Raw genomic sequence first — 17,922 nt, 5'->3', positions numbered from 1 at the left:
GCCGGTTCCCAGGTTCACCAGGTAGCGAACCAGCGACTTCCTGCAAAATGTTGTTCCTTGGTCCGAACATTGCATAGAAGGGGACAAAAGGTTGCCACTACTACATCTCCATTTGCTACCAAAGAAAAGGAAAGTTCATGCAGCTTTTGCTAGACTTTTCCAAATCTTATTTTTCGAGGTTTATTACTCTTTTGCTTAATAAAGAAGGCTAATTGACTATTACGTCAATAGAGGAAAATGAAGATCATAAGGCATCAAGGAGATAATCTTGATGAGATTGTCTTCACCTGAACTTGGAGCACCAACTAAGCAAGCGTCAGATTGTGCATCAATAAATTACTCGAATATTAGTATAATGTAGGAGATTAGGAATTATTTTAGTTACTCTAATGGGCTCAACAATATGTTCACCATGGTTGGAGTGACTACCTCACCTTTCATGAAATAAGAAAGTGCTGCTTGTTGATCTGCAAAGCACAAGTGGCTTCTAAGATTAAGCACTTCACATAGGGGATTCTTGCGGGTGGGCTTGCCATTGGAGACGCCATGTCCAGAAGGCATTTCAAGGTTGATACATTGTGCAATCGATGTGGAAAAGCTGACGAATCTATTGGGTATATTCTGTTTGAGTGCAACTTTGCCAGAGCAGCATGGCTAGGCTAACTCACCCGTTGGGCTACAGAAATCCATTATTAAGCCCACCTAGTTTGGGGGACTGGTTTGAGTAACTGTTCTTGGCCCGAGATCAATCCAGCACCCAACAACAGGTGACGATTTGTATGGCACTGTATACGTGTTGGAACCTTTGAACGGCACGCAATGAATTGATCTTGAGGCAGCGTATGTGGATGCCTGGTGAAGGTAAGCGCACATGGAGTTTCGAATGGCCCAAGAAAATTTAGGAGCTCATCAGGCCCATAACTTTTTATCCTCTAGTCCGAGTTTGAGTTTATTACAGGGAGAGTGGAAAACATAAATTTTATCCAGTCCATTTGTCCATTTTCTTGTTAGAAATTGACTATCCATTTTCTTGTAGATGTATGACATGTGTCTTAACATCAGATCAAATGGTTGAAATCCATTTATAAGTAACATCAAAGAGTTGTGATTAAATTTAAAAATAATAATTATGTGACTTGTAAATGGACCTCAACCTTTTGATGTGATGTTGAGACACATGTCACACATCTACAAGGATATTAGTCCGTGGAAAACATGGTTGTGCCTAGCCTAGGGATATGTTAAATTAAATTTAGATGCTACATGTATCAGGCGTACAGGTAAAGCGGGATTGGGCTTTCTCTTGAGAGATTCAATGGGCCGGCCATTATTTGCAATTTCGGAACCGGAGCACGCCTCATTAGCTTTGATGAGTGAGGCCTTAGCCCTTCGTTCTGGGCTTCTCTATACAGTGGCGGAGGCAGTGGATCAAGTAGTTGCGGAATCGGATTGCCAAGTGCTGATCAACTTCATTACCATGGGATCTTCACTACCACTGCGAGATATTAGTCCTATCTTAGTTGATATTAAGTGTTGTGAATGTTTGGTTTGAACCTTTGGGCCCAAGTGAACCAAGGAAACCAATACCTTGGTCTAATCTAGTCTTTCGGTTCGTTAAGTTTGTAAAGCACTTCTCGGCGGGGCACTTCTCAGCAGAAAGTTTGCTGAGAAGAGCGATTCTTAGTGATAGCTAGCTGTCACGAGGGACTTCTTGGCTGACCTTTCAGCGAGCACTCGACAAGCTACATCTTGGATAAAGTAACGTTGCCGGAGGATTCTGCGCATCTCTCTCTAGACGTCAATCAGCATTAATTTCAACATTTAATGCACTAAGATTCATTAAATGCTCATTGGCAGTTGGGAAGCTTCTTATTCGCCTAAAGGCTTTCTCGAGTATTGTACCCTACCGTTTTATCTGCCAAATATTGGACTTACTGTCACATCTATGTCTGCGTACACCTAATCATCTAATTCAGTGGGATTTTGTACAGTTGTCTTGAGACTTCTTCATGAAGTTTGAGCACTTAACTTGCGGATAAAGCTACGCATCTCAAGCCATCGCCACCCTCCTTCTGAGATCAAGATATCCAAGGGTTATGATGCATCTTCACCACCTCAAAGGTATGAGTGTTCATATATCCAAGGGCTACAATGCATCTAAACAAATGAGGGTAAGTTCATGGACATTAACTCTAGTCATTACTCTCCTACAACTATCCAAGAAGACATTCTCTCTTCGTCTTCTAGGAACGTTTACTCCTCTCTATGAGGATTTGTGTTCATCAGAATTTGAATTAATCATTGGAGGTGGCTTACCGCCCCAAAAGGCGGCCCACACTCACTTCCTTATTTTCCAAGAACCAAGAACCAGGCTCGGTCTTCTTACGAACTAGTTGGACTACAATCAGATTTTGGAACAACATTAAGTATCTCAATTTCTCTCTAGAGGAATGTTTTTTCTCTTATGTTCCTAGGATGGTCAATTTTGTTGCGCACCACCTAGCAAGGAAGGCCTTGCTAGTTTTGACTATGATACAATGGCCTTTATCCACTTATTGGTTGCAATCTTTGTGCAATTTTGTAGCCTTGGCTCAATCGTTTCAATAAAGTGGGCTTTAATACCAAAAAAGAAGAAAGAAATGTGATTTCATCCATTCATGAAAGACCTTGCCTTGCATTGATTTGTTTGAGGACCTCGCTAAAGTGCCTCCTTCCTCCTTGGATACCATTATTAAGGACATCTATTAGCTGGTTAGTTTCCGTTACAGTGTACTTTCTCCTATATTTTTGTAGGACAATTAGTTCCTTAGTTGATGCCCTAATTATGAAGGCCATGTCCCTTGAAGGAAGATAGTTTAACAAATCTCCATTATTAAGGATATGTATTTCGTAACATAGGAGCTTTGATGTTATGTTATGACATGAATTTTTGTACTTGATTATTAAGATGGACCCACATCGACATGTTTTAATGGGAGAGCTGAATGATTTGCTTTGGAGATATATGGTGGAAGTGCGGCCCAAGCTTGGAGCCCACCCCTAATCTCAAGTCCATAGAGGGGGGTGAGTGGGAGTGTAGGCCTTGTGGTACGGTGCAACTGACTTGATGGATCGACCCGTTTACCCTATTGGAGTCTATATATATATATATATATATATATATATATATATATATATATATATGTATACACTATTGGAGTCTATACCCGTTTACCCTATTGGAGTCTATATATATATATATATATATATATAGTTTACCTATTGAGTCTATATATATATATATATATATATATATATATATATATATATATATATATATATATATATATTAATATATATATATATATATATATATATATATATATATATATATGTATACACACACACCTTATGTTTGCCTGACTTCTTATAACACCGTTCTTGACAATTGGTTGTGAGATCTCATTATGTACTTCTTCTGTATGATAAAAAAAACTCTTCCTCTTCACCAATAGATGTAACACCCCATTGGTTTATGAACCACGTTAAATCTCTATGAATTTTTGTTGTGTTTCTTTTTCGATTTAGTATTTCTTAATGTTCTTTTTAACGTTTGAGTTCATTCTTTTTGGATGAAGGCATATTTTTTTGGTAAAAAGAACGGGGTCACGCAGGACCTAACAGAAAACAAAACAAAGAAAATACTAATTTGGCCCAACCAACATATCAACCTGAATAAATTCCTCTAATTCTAGAGGTGGCTTTTGTAGGATTTTCATTTTATCACAGAACATCCTTGAACACCAATCGGCTACTTGGTTTCCTTCCCATCTAATGTGGTGAAATGACGTGTCCATTTGATATGAATCTTTGACGAATGTCATTAATAATGTTTCCAAACTTTCTTTGGATCTTCGAATAAGGATGAAGAAGCAGGATAGCCTCGCGGCAGTCGGATTCCATTTCAATAGGCCATGCCCCCATATTGAGAGCAATGTCCAATCCTTTCTTGTTGCCAAAAGTTCATCTTCTAGAACTTCATTACATCGCATATTTTTTGTAAATTTGGGTCGGAAAGCTCCACTATGGTCTCTAACAACTCCTCTCGCTTTAGCAATTTGAACATTGTTTGATAATGGAGGCGTCAATATTGCATTTAAACCAACACTTTGGTGGTATAGACCAATTACACTTATTTGTAATACTTGGTGGTTTCTGTACTTTCGCATTGCAGGATTCCCATGCTTCCTTCACTGTGGGGAAGTAATATCCAATTATTAACTTTCCATTTCCAAGTCGGACATAAACGATATCATGCACATTTTTATTCCCTTAGTAAATAAATCACACAGACGAATTTCTCTGGCCATCCTGAATACTATTTAGAAGTTTCTCTACAAATGTTAAGTTCATACCAAGAGGTTCGATCATAAGTATAAAATGAATTTCGAAGAGTCAGATGAACTAGCTGATTCCATATACCCGTAGCAAAACCATACTCTCGGAAGACATGCATATTCAGTGGCGGAGCCACGTTGGGACCGGAGGGGGCCATGCCCCCCCCCCCGGATTTTTTGAAATTGTAAGTATCATTGTTTTTCTTCTTATTTCTCTATCTTTAAATGTGAAATACCACTATTTGGCCCCCTCTAAAAATTAAAAATAAAAATTTAAGATAAAAATGATGGGTACAAATGTCATTCATAATCTTTATCTAATGGTTATCATTAAATCCCTAATTTTAAGAAATAAAATGTTAAATTCTAACTTAAAAACTAACTCACGATCCATGAATTTCTCCTTATATGTTCCTATTTTAATTTCTATTTATTCTCTCATGAATCTCCTCTTTTATTCCTATTTTTTCTCTCTTTTTTTTCTTTTTTTTTTCTCACACGTCTCACAAAATATTGAAATAGTTCGCTATTGAAATAGTTCGCAAACTTTGAAATTTTCCTAAATCTTCTCCACATCAGGTATTCACTCTCTCTTTCTCAAATTATTTATTTCTCTCTCTCACTCATGAATTTTCTATTAATTTACCTCATTTTTAATGTAGACTCCACATTAAAATATAATAATATATTTTGAAATGGGACCTACAGTGGGTCCCACATTGACCTACATACATTATTCGCCCCCCCAATGTTCAATCCTGGCTCCGCCCCTTTTTGAAATGGGACCTACAGTGGGTCCCACATTGACCTACATACATTATTCCCCCCAAATGTTCAATCCTGGCTCCGCCCCTATGCATATTGTCTTCCACCCCAGCACTACAATCTTGGAGTTTCAAATATTTTGTGCGAGCACAATCTACTCGGTAGTTTTAATTTTCAAATCAAGTCCCAGAAGGTGCTGTGTACGAATCAGAACCTGGCATTATTAGATAATTTGAAATAGTTGGATAAAGGCATCTTCACCAAAAGAAAAGAATTTTTTTTTTGTTTGTTTCAAATGAAAGAAAGGAAAAAAAAATTAAAATTCTGCTATTACGCAAAAGACGTCGATTTTCCTCTCCGACTGTACCGATCGATTAGACTGCTAGTGCAGGACTAGTCTGCAGACTGCCAAAATCGATTGCGAATGCGAGGCCGAGGCCGCGCTTTGGATATCAAAGCTAGTCTGATTGGAAAATGGCTCCAAAGGTTCTCATGGTAATGATTATCACCGTCTTCGAAGAGAAAACTTGTTGATTTCGCAATTCTTTTGGTTGCTTAGTTTCTTTCTCTGCTTTTCGGTTCTCATACGTTTTCATTATACTCTTTTGCAGGTCGCAGAGAAACCCAGCATTGCTCTCTCTATTGCCTCTGCACTTTCTGGTGGTCGAGTAAGTTTAATTAATTTCCATTCTATTTTTATTTATTTTTAAACCCAAAAGATCGTTTGAAAGAATTATGTCACGCGGAACTAGGAAAAAGTTAGAAATATCGGTTAGAAACCTGCTTCTGTCGTCTTCTTTTTGTATACCTTTTTGGCTCCTGGTGACATTCTATTTTGATGGGCTTTTACTGTTTCTTTAAGACATGTTTAGGGTTGTAAGGTTGGTTAACTAAGGGTTTTGGGTATAATGAGAGGACTTCAGTTGAGGATTTCATAAGCATTGCTCTGCTTGATGTTGAGAGTTAGGCTGAACTACAAAGAAAATTGTTTTGGCTGCAAATGGGTTCAAAGATTCTATGGTTAAATGAAAACTTACTGATATTTTTGGATATAAGTATGATATTCATCGATATTCCTTACACGGCTTCATGGCTCCCGAGGTGTCTCCCCTCCCTGCACCCCCTCCCCTGGTATCCCCTGCTCTCCTCCTCCTCCTTCGTCCACCACCCCAGCCAACCCCGCCGCCCCAATAATCCCCCATCTCCCTCACCTTACTTAGCCTGGAACTCCCTTTTTCCTCATCCCAACACCAACCCCTCATCTTCAGAGTGCACCTTACGTTTATCCCTCCCTCATCAACCGATTCTATCCCTCTGGTTCATTGCCCTTCGTCTACTACCAAACCTGGTATTCATCTTTGGGAGCTGGCTGTGATTGGCCAATTCCTTGGCCCCTGCCCCCCTCTTAGTATTGTCAAAGCTTCCTTGTCCAAGCAATGGCATTCTCTAGGATCATTGGAAACCTTTGTTATTGACTCTGGTATTTTCTTGTTCAAGTTCTCCTCTGCTGTCTGCAAAGCTAAAGCCCTTGAATGCTCTCCTTGGTTTGTTGGCAAGTCCCCTGTTTTCACCAAATCTTGGGAAGCCTCAAAGCCTCTCTGCAGGGTCGACTTCAATTTCCTTCCCATGTGGATCAATCTTCCCCGTCTCCCCTTAGAATTTTGGAATCAAGATTGTCTCAGTTGCATCGGTTCAGCTCTAGGGAGGCCTCTTCAAACTGATTCGAAGACCTCAGTTTGCAGCTCCTCTCCTACGCCATAATTTGCTTCAAAGTCCCTACCGATAAACCTCTTCCACCTTGCATCTCCATTAAAGACAATCTTGGTCTCCATTATGATCAAATTATCGTTTATGACTGGATTCCAAATAGATGTGCAACTTGTTCTTCGTTTGGCCATGATTACTCAAATTGTTCTTCATTCTCTAGCTCCCTTGCACTTGCGCCCTAAAGTTCATCGCAGCTGCCACCTCCTTTGAAAACTTTGCCTCCGTTGCCTTTGCCAATTGGAAGTATCTCTTCTCCTGCTTGAACGATGTTGCCTCCTGAAGATCAGTTGCTGTTGGATTCTATTAGCAACTCTGTGCCAAGACTCTTGATTGACAAGTTAGACAAAGGCTCTATTAATGTATTTGATTCTTCTCCGGCCATTCCTTCGGGTGGTAAGACTTATTGGAGAAACAAAAGGAAAAAGAAAAAAGATCAAATCTCTGAAAATCCTGAAAAGCTGCTGCTAACCCCTTCTGTTGCGCCGGTGATCTCTGGATCTCCTGATCCTCTACTGTCACGCCGGTGATCTCCTGCTTATGCTTGTGACGCTACCTGATAGTGCCTCTGTTGTTATGATAAAAAAGACGCAAAATCCCTCTGCTACGCTGAATTTGTCTACTTCTCCAGAATCTTAGTTGATGGCGATTAAGACCTTTCTCCTACTGGAAGTTGCGCTACCACCTGACCTCGCTATGCTTGACATTGCTGGTTCACTAGCTGGTCCTTGGTCATCGTAACTTGCTGACCCTCAAATCACTGCCTCTCAAACCACTCAGGTGTGCTTCCCTTCTCATGCTTTCCCTTGAATTGTCTCGACCACCGCCCCATTGTTATCTTCCTCTTCAAGCAATTCCACCTCTCCCCAACCTGACAATACCTTGTCTCCATCAACTTCTAATCTCTCTAGGGTTCAAAATCTCCTCCAAAGCGACTCTCTCAACCCTTCCCTTGCAGATGACAAGAAATCTCTCTCTTTGGGGTTGTCCTCCCTCATCTCCCAGGAGGAAAGCTTTCTTCGTCAAAAAACTAGAATTAAATGGCTTGAGCTTGGGGATGCTAACACTGCTTACTTTCATCGTTCCCTAAAAGATCGTCTTAACTCTAATTCCATTCCCTACCTCCTTATTAGAATGGCTTTTCGGTTCATGATCCCTCGAGTATCAAGGCTGAAATTATCTCTTTCTTCTCTCAGCTTCTCTCCCTGCTCACCACCCCCTTCCTCTTCTCTTCTCAACAAATTTGTTAATCCCTCCTCCTTTGATTCTCTTAGCTCCATCCCTTCCTCCGAGGAAATCATTTCTGCATCCGCTCTCATAAATCCAATTGTGCTTCTAATCCTGATGGTTTTAGCATGGGCTTCTTTTTGGCTACCTGGGATTTCATTGAGGAAGAGATTGTCCGAGCAATCCATAGCTTCTTCTCCAATCCCTCTCAATTTTCCTCCATCAACCAAACCTTCGTTTGCCTTATCCCCAAAAAACCTAGAGCCACTTCTCTATTTGATTTCCGCCTCATTTTCCTTTGTAACCTCATCTACAAGTTCATCTCCAAGGTCCTTGCTAACCGAATCATGCGTGTCATCCCCTCCCTTTTGAGTCCCAACCAATTTGCTTTCATATCTGTTTGTATTATCTCAGACAACATTCTCCTCTGTGCGAAGATTGTTCGAGGGTTTGATAGAGCCACGCACTCCCTGGTGGCCCTTCTTAAGGTTTACCTTCACAAAACTTTTGATTCCATTCACTGGGATTTCATTAGTGGTGTCCTCTCTGCCATGGGATTCCCCCCTTTGTCACTTGGGTAGAAATCTGTATTTCTACCCCCTATTCTTTATCATCACTAACGGGTCCCCTGCTAGCTACTTCCCTTCTAGAGTCGGTATCTGTCAGAGTTGCCCCCTCTCCCCCTACCTCTTCTCCTTGGCTCTGGACTCTCACCTCCTTCAAACCAAAACTAACCATCTTCATCTCTTTTATTCCAAAATGTAAGTCCCTGAAGCTCACCCATCTGGCTTTCGCGGATGACCTCATGATTTTCTTTAAAGCTGATTTTCTCTTCCATTCTTGAAACCCTCTTTAACTTTGATTCCCTTTCTAGTCTTCGGGTCAACTTGGATAAGTCTTCCCTCTTCCTCTCTGGCGTCTCTGATTTTGTTCTCTAGTCCCTTCTTTTTCTTACTGATTTCAAGCCTGGCTCCTTCCCTGTCACTTATATCGATCTCCCCCTCATCCTTGGCCAGCTCACTCACCATCATTGCTCCTTGATGCTTGACCTCATCCGGAAGAAGCTCCAACTCTGGAAGGGTAAGCTCCTCTCCTTTGCTGGTCGAGTGGAGCTCATTCGCACTATCCTCCAATCCTTCTACCTCTATTGGTGTGGAATCTTCTCCATCCCAAAATCTACCATTCGGGCTATGGAATCTCTTTGCTGCGCCTTCCTTTGGAAATGTCAAAAATCCACTTGTTTCCTCTACCACATTAGTTGGGCTAATGTTTGTCACCCCAAATCTAAAGGGGGCTTGGGCATCCGTTGTATCTCCGATATCAATCTTGCCTGTCTCCTGAAACTTATCAGAAAAATTGCCTCCAACCATCACTCTATCTAGGTTACTTGGGTTTACTCACACATTCTTAAATCCGACTCATTTGTACTACCCCCATCCCTCCCAACCCTTATTGGATCTAGAGAAAACTTCTCCCTCTCCGCTTTAGAGCCCTCTCTGCTTTCTCTATCCAAATTTCATCTGGTTCCTCTACCTCTTTCTGGCTTGACCCTTTGCATCCGTCGGGTATCCTGTTCGCCCATTTTGGCCCTTGCATTGCCTATGAAACCCGCATCCCCAAATCCACCCCCTCTCCTCTTTCATCCCTAATGGTTCTTGGGTTGCCATCCCCCCTCACCCGAGTTTCACACATGTTTGGAACTTCCTTCCCCCCTTACATCCTTATCTAGTGATGTATCCATTTGGCTCCCCTCCCCTTTAAAGTCTTTTACCACCTCCTCAGCCTGGAATCTCCTTAGAAACCCCTCCGCCTCTACCCCTTGGGCTCCCTTGCTTTGGTTCAAAGGCCACATCTCCCTCCACTCCCTCACCCTTTCGAGAGCCCTTAACTTAGCCCTCCCCACCCAAGCTTTTCTAATTAGCCGCCATATCTTAGCTAACCCTAACTGCACCCTCTGCTGGAACTTCCCCGAGGACCTTGATCACTTATTTTTCTTATGCGCATTCTCCCGCTCTCTTTGGGAGAAAGCCCTTGCTTCCGTTTGGCCTAGGTCGAGACTTTCTTATGGCTTCACTTGAGATTGGGAATGTTGCTTGAGAGTATTCTCTGGTTCATCTCTGTGCGACCAGGTTGGTAAGTTAGTGTTCGCGGCCTCTATCCATCACTTGTGGTGGGAGCGCAATCTTAGGAGATAGTCCTCCAAATCTTGATCTCCTGACAGGATTTGGCACGCCATCTGTTTTGATGTCTCTTCTAGGCTCCTTTCTAGTCCCCATCCCTCGGTGGCTGACTCCCCTAGGAATAGGGCTGATTGTTAATTCCTAGAGTCTCACCTCTTCCATTAGGCCTTCCCCTTGATAGGCTTGTCCCCCCCAACCCGCTTTCTCCTTTGTATTTTCTCGGTTCTTGTCTTTATTTTTAATTATTTATTCACCAAAAAAAAAGTATGATATTCATCATCTGTAGGGAGCCAAAAAGGGGTAACTTATCAGTTATCACATGTCACTTGCATATGCAAAACAAATGAAAACATGCTTGCAAGTTGCAACATCATATAATTTAGTGGAAAGAGAGGTGAGAATGTAATGGAAGAACCTAATGATCTGTGAACTGTGATCAGGGAGAATTATGTTACTTTGCTTGAGACTACCAACTTCTATAATCAAAATAGCATACAGTGAATGCCTTTTTGACTTGCCTGATAATGAAATTATTTTGGACCTTTTAGAAGAAGTTGAACGAAGGGGAATTGGAAGAATATAGCCTTCTACAGTTCTACTTGATATGTGGAAGCTGTTCCTTGCAGGTTATGTGATTGAGTTTGGAGGTATTGAAGGAAGTGAGTAGCATCGTGATCTCTCTAAGAGTGGGATTCCCCCCCTCCCCTAAATCCTTACTCTTGATACTTTTACTTGACAAGATCCAAACCACAATTTTCACATAGCAACTAGGTATCATCTATGTGCAAAAAAGTTGTTTAGACCAAGGTTGAAATTTCATCTTGTCTCAAGGTTTCGGCCAGGTCAAGACAACCAAAATTGCTGTAAGCTGGTACAGAATTTTGGTAGCTTTCAATGGGTTTTTAGGCAGGTCTTCCTAGGGTCTTCTTGGATAACGGCTTTCAGGGCCTATAAACACATATCCATGGTTATTGACAAAAAACAACACAAATTGGTCTTTTGGATTTGCAAATGCTTGGTTTTATGCGGATAGAAACTGAATGTTGTATTTTGACAAATCAAAACATGCTTGAAGTATAAATTGAGATAAATCATTAGCAATTTGAATTAATAATCAAGTTAAACATTAAACCTACATTAAGATCTGCCTTACACATAAAATAAAGACGGGGGGGGGGAAGGGGAAGAGAGGCTGCTGCGCTGCTAAAGAGAGGGGGTGGGTGGGTGTCGTGGAGCTGTCACAGGGGTGGGAGGGGGCTGGGGATGCTTGTGCAAGAAGGGGGGAAGGAGGGGGAGGGACGTTACTTACTTGACAGAGAAGGGATGCTGCTGTAATGGATGATTGCTTGCTGGTTTGCTGAAGAATGGTTGCTGCAAATTGAGTCAAGGCTCTTAAAATCCACCATGGCCCTCCCGAAGAGAACCACGGCTTGTTTCCCACAAACAATATTCAATCTTTATTCAATGCTGACTAAAGTTTACAACCATAGGCTGGCCTATTTATAGACTTACATAAAAAAGAAAGAACTTAACTCAAACTAGGAGACTCTATCTTGACTTAACTAAGACTTAGAGACCTACTTAAGTAGTTTTCTTTTATAAGTTAGGATACCAAAACAACTAATTAACAACCACCTAATTAAAAGAATTCTTCTTGAAATAAAAGACTAACTTATCTATAAGAGTCCAACTTTAAAGAAAGACTTGCAAGGACTTAAGAACTCAACTCACAAAATGAAAACTTCTAAAGAAAACAAGACCTGGAATTAAAGAAATAAATTCTGAAATTAAATTCCAGCAGATAATTAGGACTGAAATTAACCCAATTACCCCTTTTAGGGTCTTTCCAACCCTAGATGCACCATCTTGGTTGGGCCGTGGGGCCTAACCAGGGTTTCGGTAAGGTGCTGAATTATGTTTCACATCAGGGAGAGTAGGCGTCAAACTGTGACTAGGTTTAAACTGGGGTTTAAGCTAGATATCCAGTTAGCTTTGGGGCTTGTTGATATAATTGATTTGAAGGATTTGTTTGATGAGGCCCTAAGGGCCAAAACTTGTCGGCCCAGAAGAAACAACTTAGTTGAGATGTTAGGAAAGAGCCTAGATACATCAAACCTCCTCCCACTGCCACCGCCACCACCAATATTCCACCATCTAGAGCTGATTATTAGGAGAGGCTTTCCCAGCACCGACATCCTTGGGGAGTTTTTTACTGTCACGGGAAGGGTCACTGTGCTATGGGTTATCACTAAAGAAGGGGAGTTGCTGTATTTGATCCTAATCAACAGGTTCTTGAAGAGGAGGACAACCTTGGGGAGTATTTTACTGTCACGGGAAGGGTCACTGTGCTATGGGTTATCACTAAAGAAGGGGAGTTGCTGTATTTGATCCTAATCAACAGGTTCTTGAAGAGGAGGACAACCTTGGGGAGTATTTTACTGTCACGGGAAGGGTCACTGTGCTATGGGTTATCACTAAAGAAGGGGAGTTGCTGTATTTGATCCTAATCAACAGGTTCTTGAAGAGGAGGTAGTTTGTCCTCCACTCGAAGAAGAGCTAGATAGTCTGTACATGGAACCACATCCACCTCAATGTGATGGGAAAGATCTTGGTGTGAGAGACTGAAAGTGAAGATTGGAGGAGAAGCGGTATTTTCTACACCAACATCAAAGTTTGCAGGCTCTTGGCCCGGACAATTATAGACAGTGGCAGCAGTGTCAATGCTGTGTCAGAGCATTTTTTCAGGAGGACAGGGCTCAAGGCTGAAGGACAGCCCCAACCATAGAAGGTCTCCCTTCTCAATAGTGCCAGAATGAGGTCAGCACCAGGTGCTTAGTGCCAGCAAGTCTACACTCTTACTTTGAGGAAATATCTGCATATGGTCCCATGAAGCTCTCTGACGTTATTCTAGGCAGACCTTGGCTCTTTGGTAATAATATCATCATCACCAGTAAAGAGAACAAGTGCACCCTTGAACACAAAAGGATAGAAATTTGTTTTCCTAGCCTCTCAACCTTGCAGAAGAAGCCAAGAAGCAAACTCTCGGGAACAACCAAAAGAATCCCAGTACAGACCACCCACTTCTAGTTGGCCCACCCAGGAAGATATAGGAAGAGCTCATCAAAGACTTCAAGAGCATCAAAACAGGATGAGGAAATTTTGCCTGTTCATCGGGGATGAATGAATTTAAGAAAGGGAGAGCTGATATAACCAGGGTCAGCAGGCCAGAGAGCCCAAAAATTGGGCCCAAAACAGCCCCTAGGATGCGGCAGCCAAGGCTGGCTGAATGCCCTAAGGAATATTTTGGTCCTTTTCATAGCCCTCCTTGGGGTCCAGTTAGTTTCCTTGTTGTGTCAGGAGTTACAATCTGTTTTTACTTTTTTAGTTGATTATGTCATGGTCAAGTTATTAAGAGTCTTTGTTTATATGGGGGGTCCCAGTTGGAATCAATTTTAAAGTAAGATTCTTTCTGGATTTTTGTTATTTTGTTTTGGTTATTTTTGGTCTTTAGAAGACCCCTTGTCCAGGTTGTTAGTTAGTGGTGGCATTGTTAATTAGTTGTTGGGTTAAAAGGATTCCCAATCCAATTTGATTCCCTTATTAGAGTCCAAGTCTGTAAGTTAAAGTCCAAGTTCAAGCGTCTTTCCTTCTTCATAAGACGCTCTATAAGGGTCCTCACATGTTGTATAGAAATTTGACTGGACTAATAAAAATTAAAGAGAATTGGAGTCATGGGTTCCATGGAGGATCCCCACGGCTGAGTGTGAGTTTTCTTTGATCTTCTTCAACCTCAAGTACCTGCAACAGTTTAGCAACCTTCCACACAGCAGCAAGGGTGAACCAGTCCACTCTCGAGTGAGTGCGATCTCAGCCCCTTGCCTAATCCTTGCATGACCAACCCCCACCCCTCTCTTTCCCTTGCAGCAGTAGTCACTCACCCATGATCCATCCATCCCTCTTCTTCTCTTCCTCTCGCTAGCTTTCGCCCCCCCAGGCAGCGGCCCCCAGTCCCCTCTTCTTTCCCCAATTCTTGATCTTGCGGCAGCATAGAAAGAAGGAAAGCATCCAAGATTCATCAAGAACCCCAAGAATGATTCAAGAGTCATCAAGATTGATTCAAGAACCTTAGGGTTCCCTCCTAAACCCTTCCCAAGTAGACTTCCCCACCCATTTAGCCAACTGCAAGCCTCCCCTACCCTTCCTTCCCTTATCCAATCCCATCTAGGTCTTATTAAACCCTGATTTTCCCCAATCCACCATCCCATATTGAATTTTGTTAAAAACCTTAAGTTTCCCTAATTCTTTCCATAACCAAGATACAATTTTCTCAAGTTAACCCAACCCATCTAGGGATTTTGTTAACCTAAACTTCCCATTTTCTTCTCCAAAACCATCCCATCTAGGGATTTTGTTAACTTAAACTTCCCATTTTCTTCTCCAAAACCATCCCATCTTGGGGTGTGGTTAAAACCCTAACTTCCCAATCCCATCACGTGATCTATTTTTCCCAGTTTGTTTTCCCCGTGGGTTATCAATATTTGAAATAAACTTCCCAGGAATTGTCTTTGTTAGCTGGTTTAATTTGAGAGGATGCTGAAGACTGGCCCAAAACCTGGGTTACATTACTTTGTCTGATTAGGAGTCCCTGTTGAAATGCAATTTTCAAATAGGATTCCTTCTGGAAGTTGGTTGTTTATTTTGCAAGTTGTATTTGTTTAGGAACTATTACTTGAGAGTCCTTTTCTACTTTAGAAGGTTAAGTCTAGTTGTAAATTGTAATAGGGAATCCTATTCCAAGTTGAATTCCGTAGGTTGAGTCCAAGTATGTTTCCTAATTAGAGTCAAGCTAGACAGTCCTAGCTGCATTCCTTCAATGTAATGAGGCTATAAAAAAAGCCCCTATGCCTTGTAAACGATTCAGATTTGAATGAAATCAATGTATAAGAAAATAAATATTGAAGGAAGACTTGGAGTTGTGGGAGAGAGCCCACAACCTGGGTTTTGAGAGTTCTTTTATTTTCTGCAGTTGTGTTTCTTCTTCCCTGTCTGCGGCAGCCATTGAAGCTTCTGAAGTTTTGCAGCTTCTTCAAGGAACTCCTGCAAGTAAGTACAGACATTCCCCAACCCCCTACTCATCTTTTGCTTCCCTTAGTTACCCTCCCAAACCCTAAACCATAACCCTCATGCCCTCTCATCCTTTTCCTATTTTTCTGGATTTTTTTTTGGATTTTTGGACTTTTTCTTAGAAGTAAAATTCAAGGTCAGATCTATAGCAATCTAACCATTAGATCTATCCCAAACTTTAGAAGCATCATTCCCCTTAACCCTAGTGACCTTCCCTCCTAATTTCAGCCTAATCAAACCAACCTCTAACCAAGAGCCTTAATCTAGTTTTGAACCCTAGCTTGAAGAATAATTCTGCTAACTAAATTCTGATAAAACAGAATTATTTTCTTCAAATTTCAGAACTAAACTAACCTGGCCGAACCATAAAAACTTCCCCCACTTAACCCAAACTTCCTTATTCATATCCCCAAGGTTTGTAAGTCAAACAAGCTCATCTGCAGGTCATATTTGGTCAAGTACAGCTGCTGTCCACTTCCGAAACTTAAGATCTTTCTAGCCCTAATTCAGCTAAGAACCCTAAGCCACAGGTTAAATTGGAGTTCAACAAGCTGCTATTCATTGATAATTTGACTGAAATCAGAGCTAGAACAGCAAATTCAAACCTTGGTTTACTGCTGGTTCTCTAAAAGAGGATCCTAAAGACTGGGCCAGACCCTGGGTTACATCACATTATGTAGTTATGTACCATTCCAGTGTATTAAGTTACACACTGTTCATGCATTGGTCCTTTTGGCCATAGTTGTCATACCAATAAGGTGATCCAAGGTGGTGGCAGAGGCAAAAAAGACCGATTTACCACTGACAAGTTGACTTGACAACTAATGGTTTAGGGTTTTATTAGACAAGAAAAACATCTTCCTTTCTTGTTTCATTGAACCATAAGCCTGTAATTTTCTTTCTCTTACCTGTACTGGATACTGCGATTAATCTGGGGTTGTCAACAACCTAGGGCATTCAAATGCATAAATCTTTTGAAAACCAGAACAGCAATGAAGGGTTATAGAGACCATATCCAAGAGAACTCAATATCAGAGAATCAGATCATCGTAATGGGTTAAAGTTCTGGTTGAAGGGTAGTTTCTTAGAATGGAACAATCCTTCTAAATCTGGTTCAGATCTGGATTTAGGGAAGTATCCTACTGATGGTAGGATTCTAGCATAGGGTTTCCAGAGCAGGGTATCAATCTTGGATCATAATGGGATGAAATCAGAAATTACGGCTCTTTTGGTATCATCTTTCATTCTCATTTTCGCGTACTTCAAAAAAAATCATTGCTGAAAGTGAAAAACTGTTTGGTAACTGCTAGAAAAAATAAATAGGATGGAAACCACTTTGAAACTACGAATTTGTAAATGCTTTTACAAATCCTTTTTAAGGAAACTACTAATCGGTAATAACCAGATTTGATAGAGGTATTGGTACTAATAAAAACCAGTGTAGGGCACATTACAATAAGACTGCTATAGGTTCAAACAGAAATGCCTAGATGCCAAGGCAATGCTGCCTTATTAACAATGCTCTAATTAGACTAAATAAAAAAATGTGTCTTGTATTCAGATTCTAAATCTTAAATATGGGCTTTAAAAGCGGTTCGTTACACCAATAAAAGCAGAAATAAAAAGTCTAATGCCAGTAGAACCTAAATATGATTGAAGATAAAGTTTTCCAAGGCTTAATTGGTCCAATTAGACAACCTTAACTGCATCATTCCATTAGTATACTATAATTTTGTCTGAGTACTGGTTTATTACCCATTAGTTTCATTTTTCTTGGAAAAGTTCAGATTGTTATTTCTAACTGATTGTTCAAATTCATTGGTTGTCAAATCATTTGTGTCACAATAACTTGTGGTTTAAATGTCAAATCCTTTGGTTGAGTGGGCTAATTTTATCTGTTTATTTTTCCCCATGATGAACTATAATGGTACCATTGCCTTACCATGCATACCTCTGGGATGTTACAGATGTCTACTCGGAAATGCAGTACTGAGGTCCATGAGTTTGAAGGAAGATTCTTGGGTTCTCATGCACACTTTAAAGTGACATCAGTCATTGGTCATGTCTTCAGGTCTTATTTTCTTATTCATTTGACCTAATATCTTTAAATGCCATTCTTACAGCCTAATATAATGACAATAAAATGAACTTGTGTTAGTGGACCAAGGTTCTTAATATGGGCCCTGGATTGCTGAGCAACTCAGAAGCCGTGTCTGACTCTGATCCACATTTTTCATTTCTGGACGAGGTCAAACTTGGTCAAACTCATGTTAGATTAGTTGAGCCAACTAGTGATTGGTGTAGTCCACTCCAGTTTCTCTATCTTGTTCACATTTAATCTTCTTATCCTGAGTTGCCCACATTTAATTTTTATGTTAAAATTTCCATTTATTTTTCTCAGCATGCCACCTACTGTATTATCACCGCTAATTTTTTTCTGTGTGAGAAGTAAAATTTGATCATGATTGTTCAATACAAGCTTCAGT

The 17,922-nt window shown here is 40.8% G+C and overlaps 1 protein-coding gene across 1 annotated transcript in view; it reads left to right on the top strand.

The window, feature by feature from the left end:
- Window positions 1–5,431: 5,431 nt before the first annotated feature.
- The window catches only part of LOC149018902 (DNA topoisomerase, type IA, core), a 62,222-nt gene continuing 49,731 nt past the window's right edge, over window positions 5,432–17,922 (top strand). The window contains exons 1-3 of the mRNA XM_089153018.1: window positions 5,432–5,636; window positions 5,753–5,809; window positions 17,404–17,507. Coding sequence (XP_089009144.1) covers window positions 5,616–5,636; window positions 5,753–5,809; window positions 17,404–17,507 — 182 coding nt within the window. The 5' untranslated portion in view covers window positions 5,432–5,615. The remainder of the gene's footprint in view (window positions 5,637–5,752; window positions 5,810–17,403; window positions 17,508–17,922) is intronic.

Source organism: Hakea prostrata, chromosome 4 (assembly GCF_041222555.1).
Source record: "Hakea prostrata isolate BN-2017 chromosome 4, UWA_Hpros_2, whole genome shotgun sequence".
Lineage (NCBI taxonomy): Eukaryota > Viridiplantae > Streptophyta > Magnoliopsida > Proteales > Proteaceae > Hakea > Hakea prostrata.
This window is presented reverse-complemented; position numbering and strand designations above follow the sequence as displayed.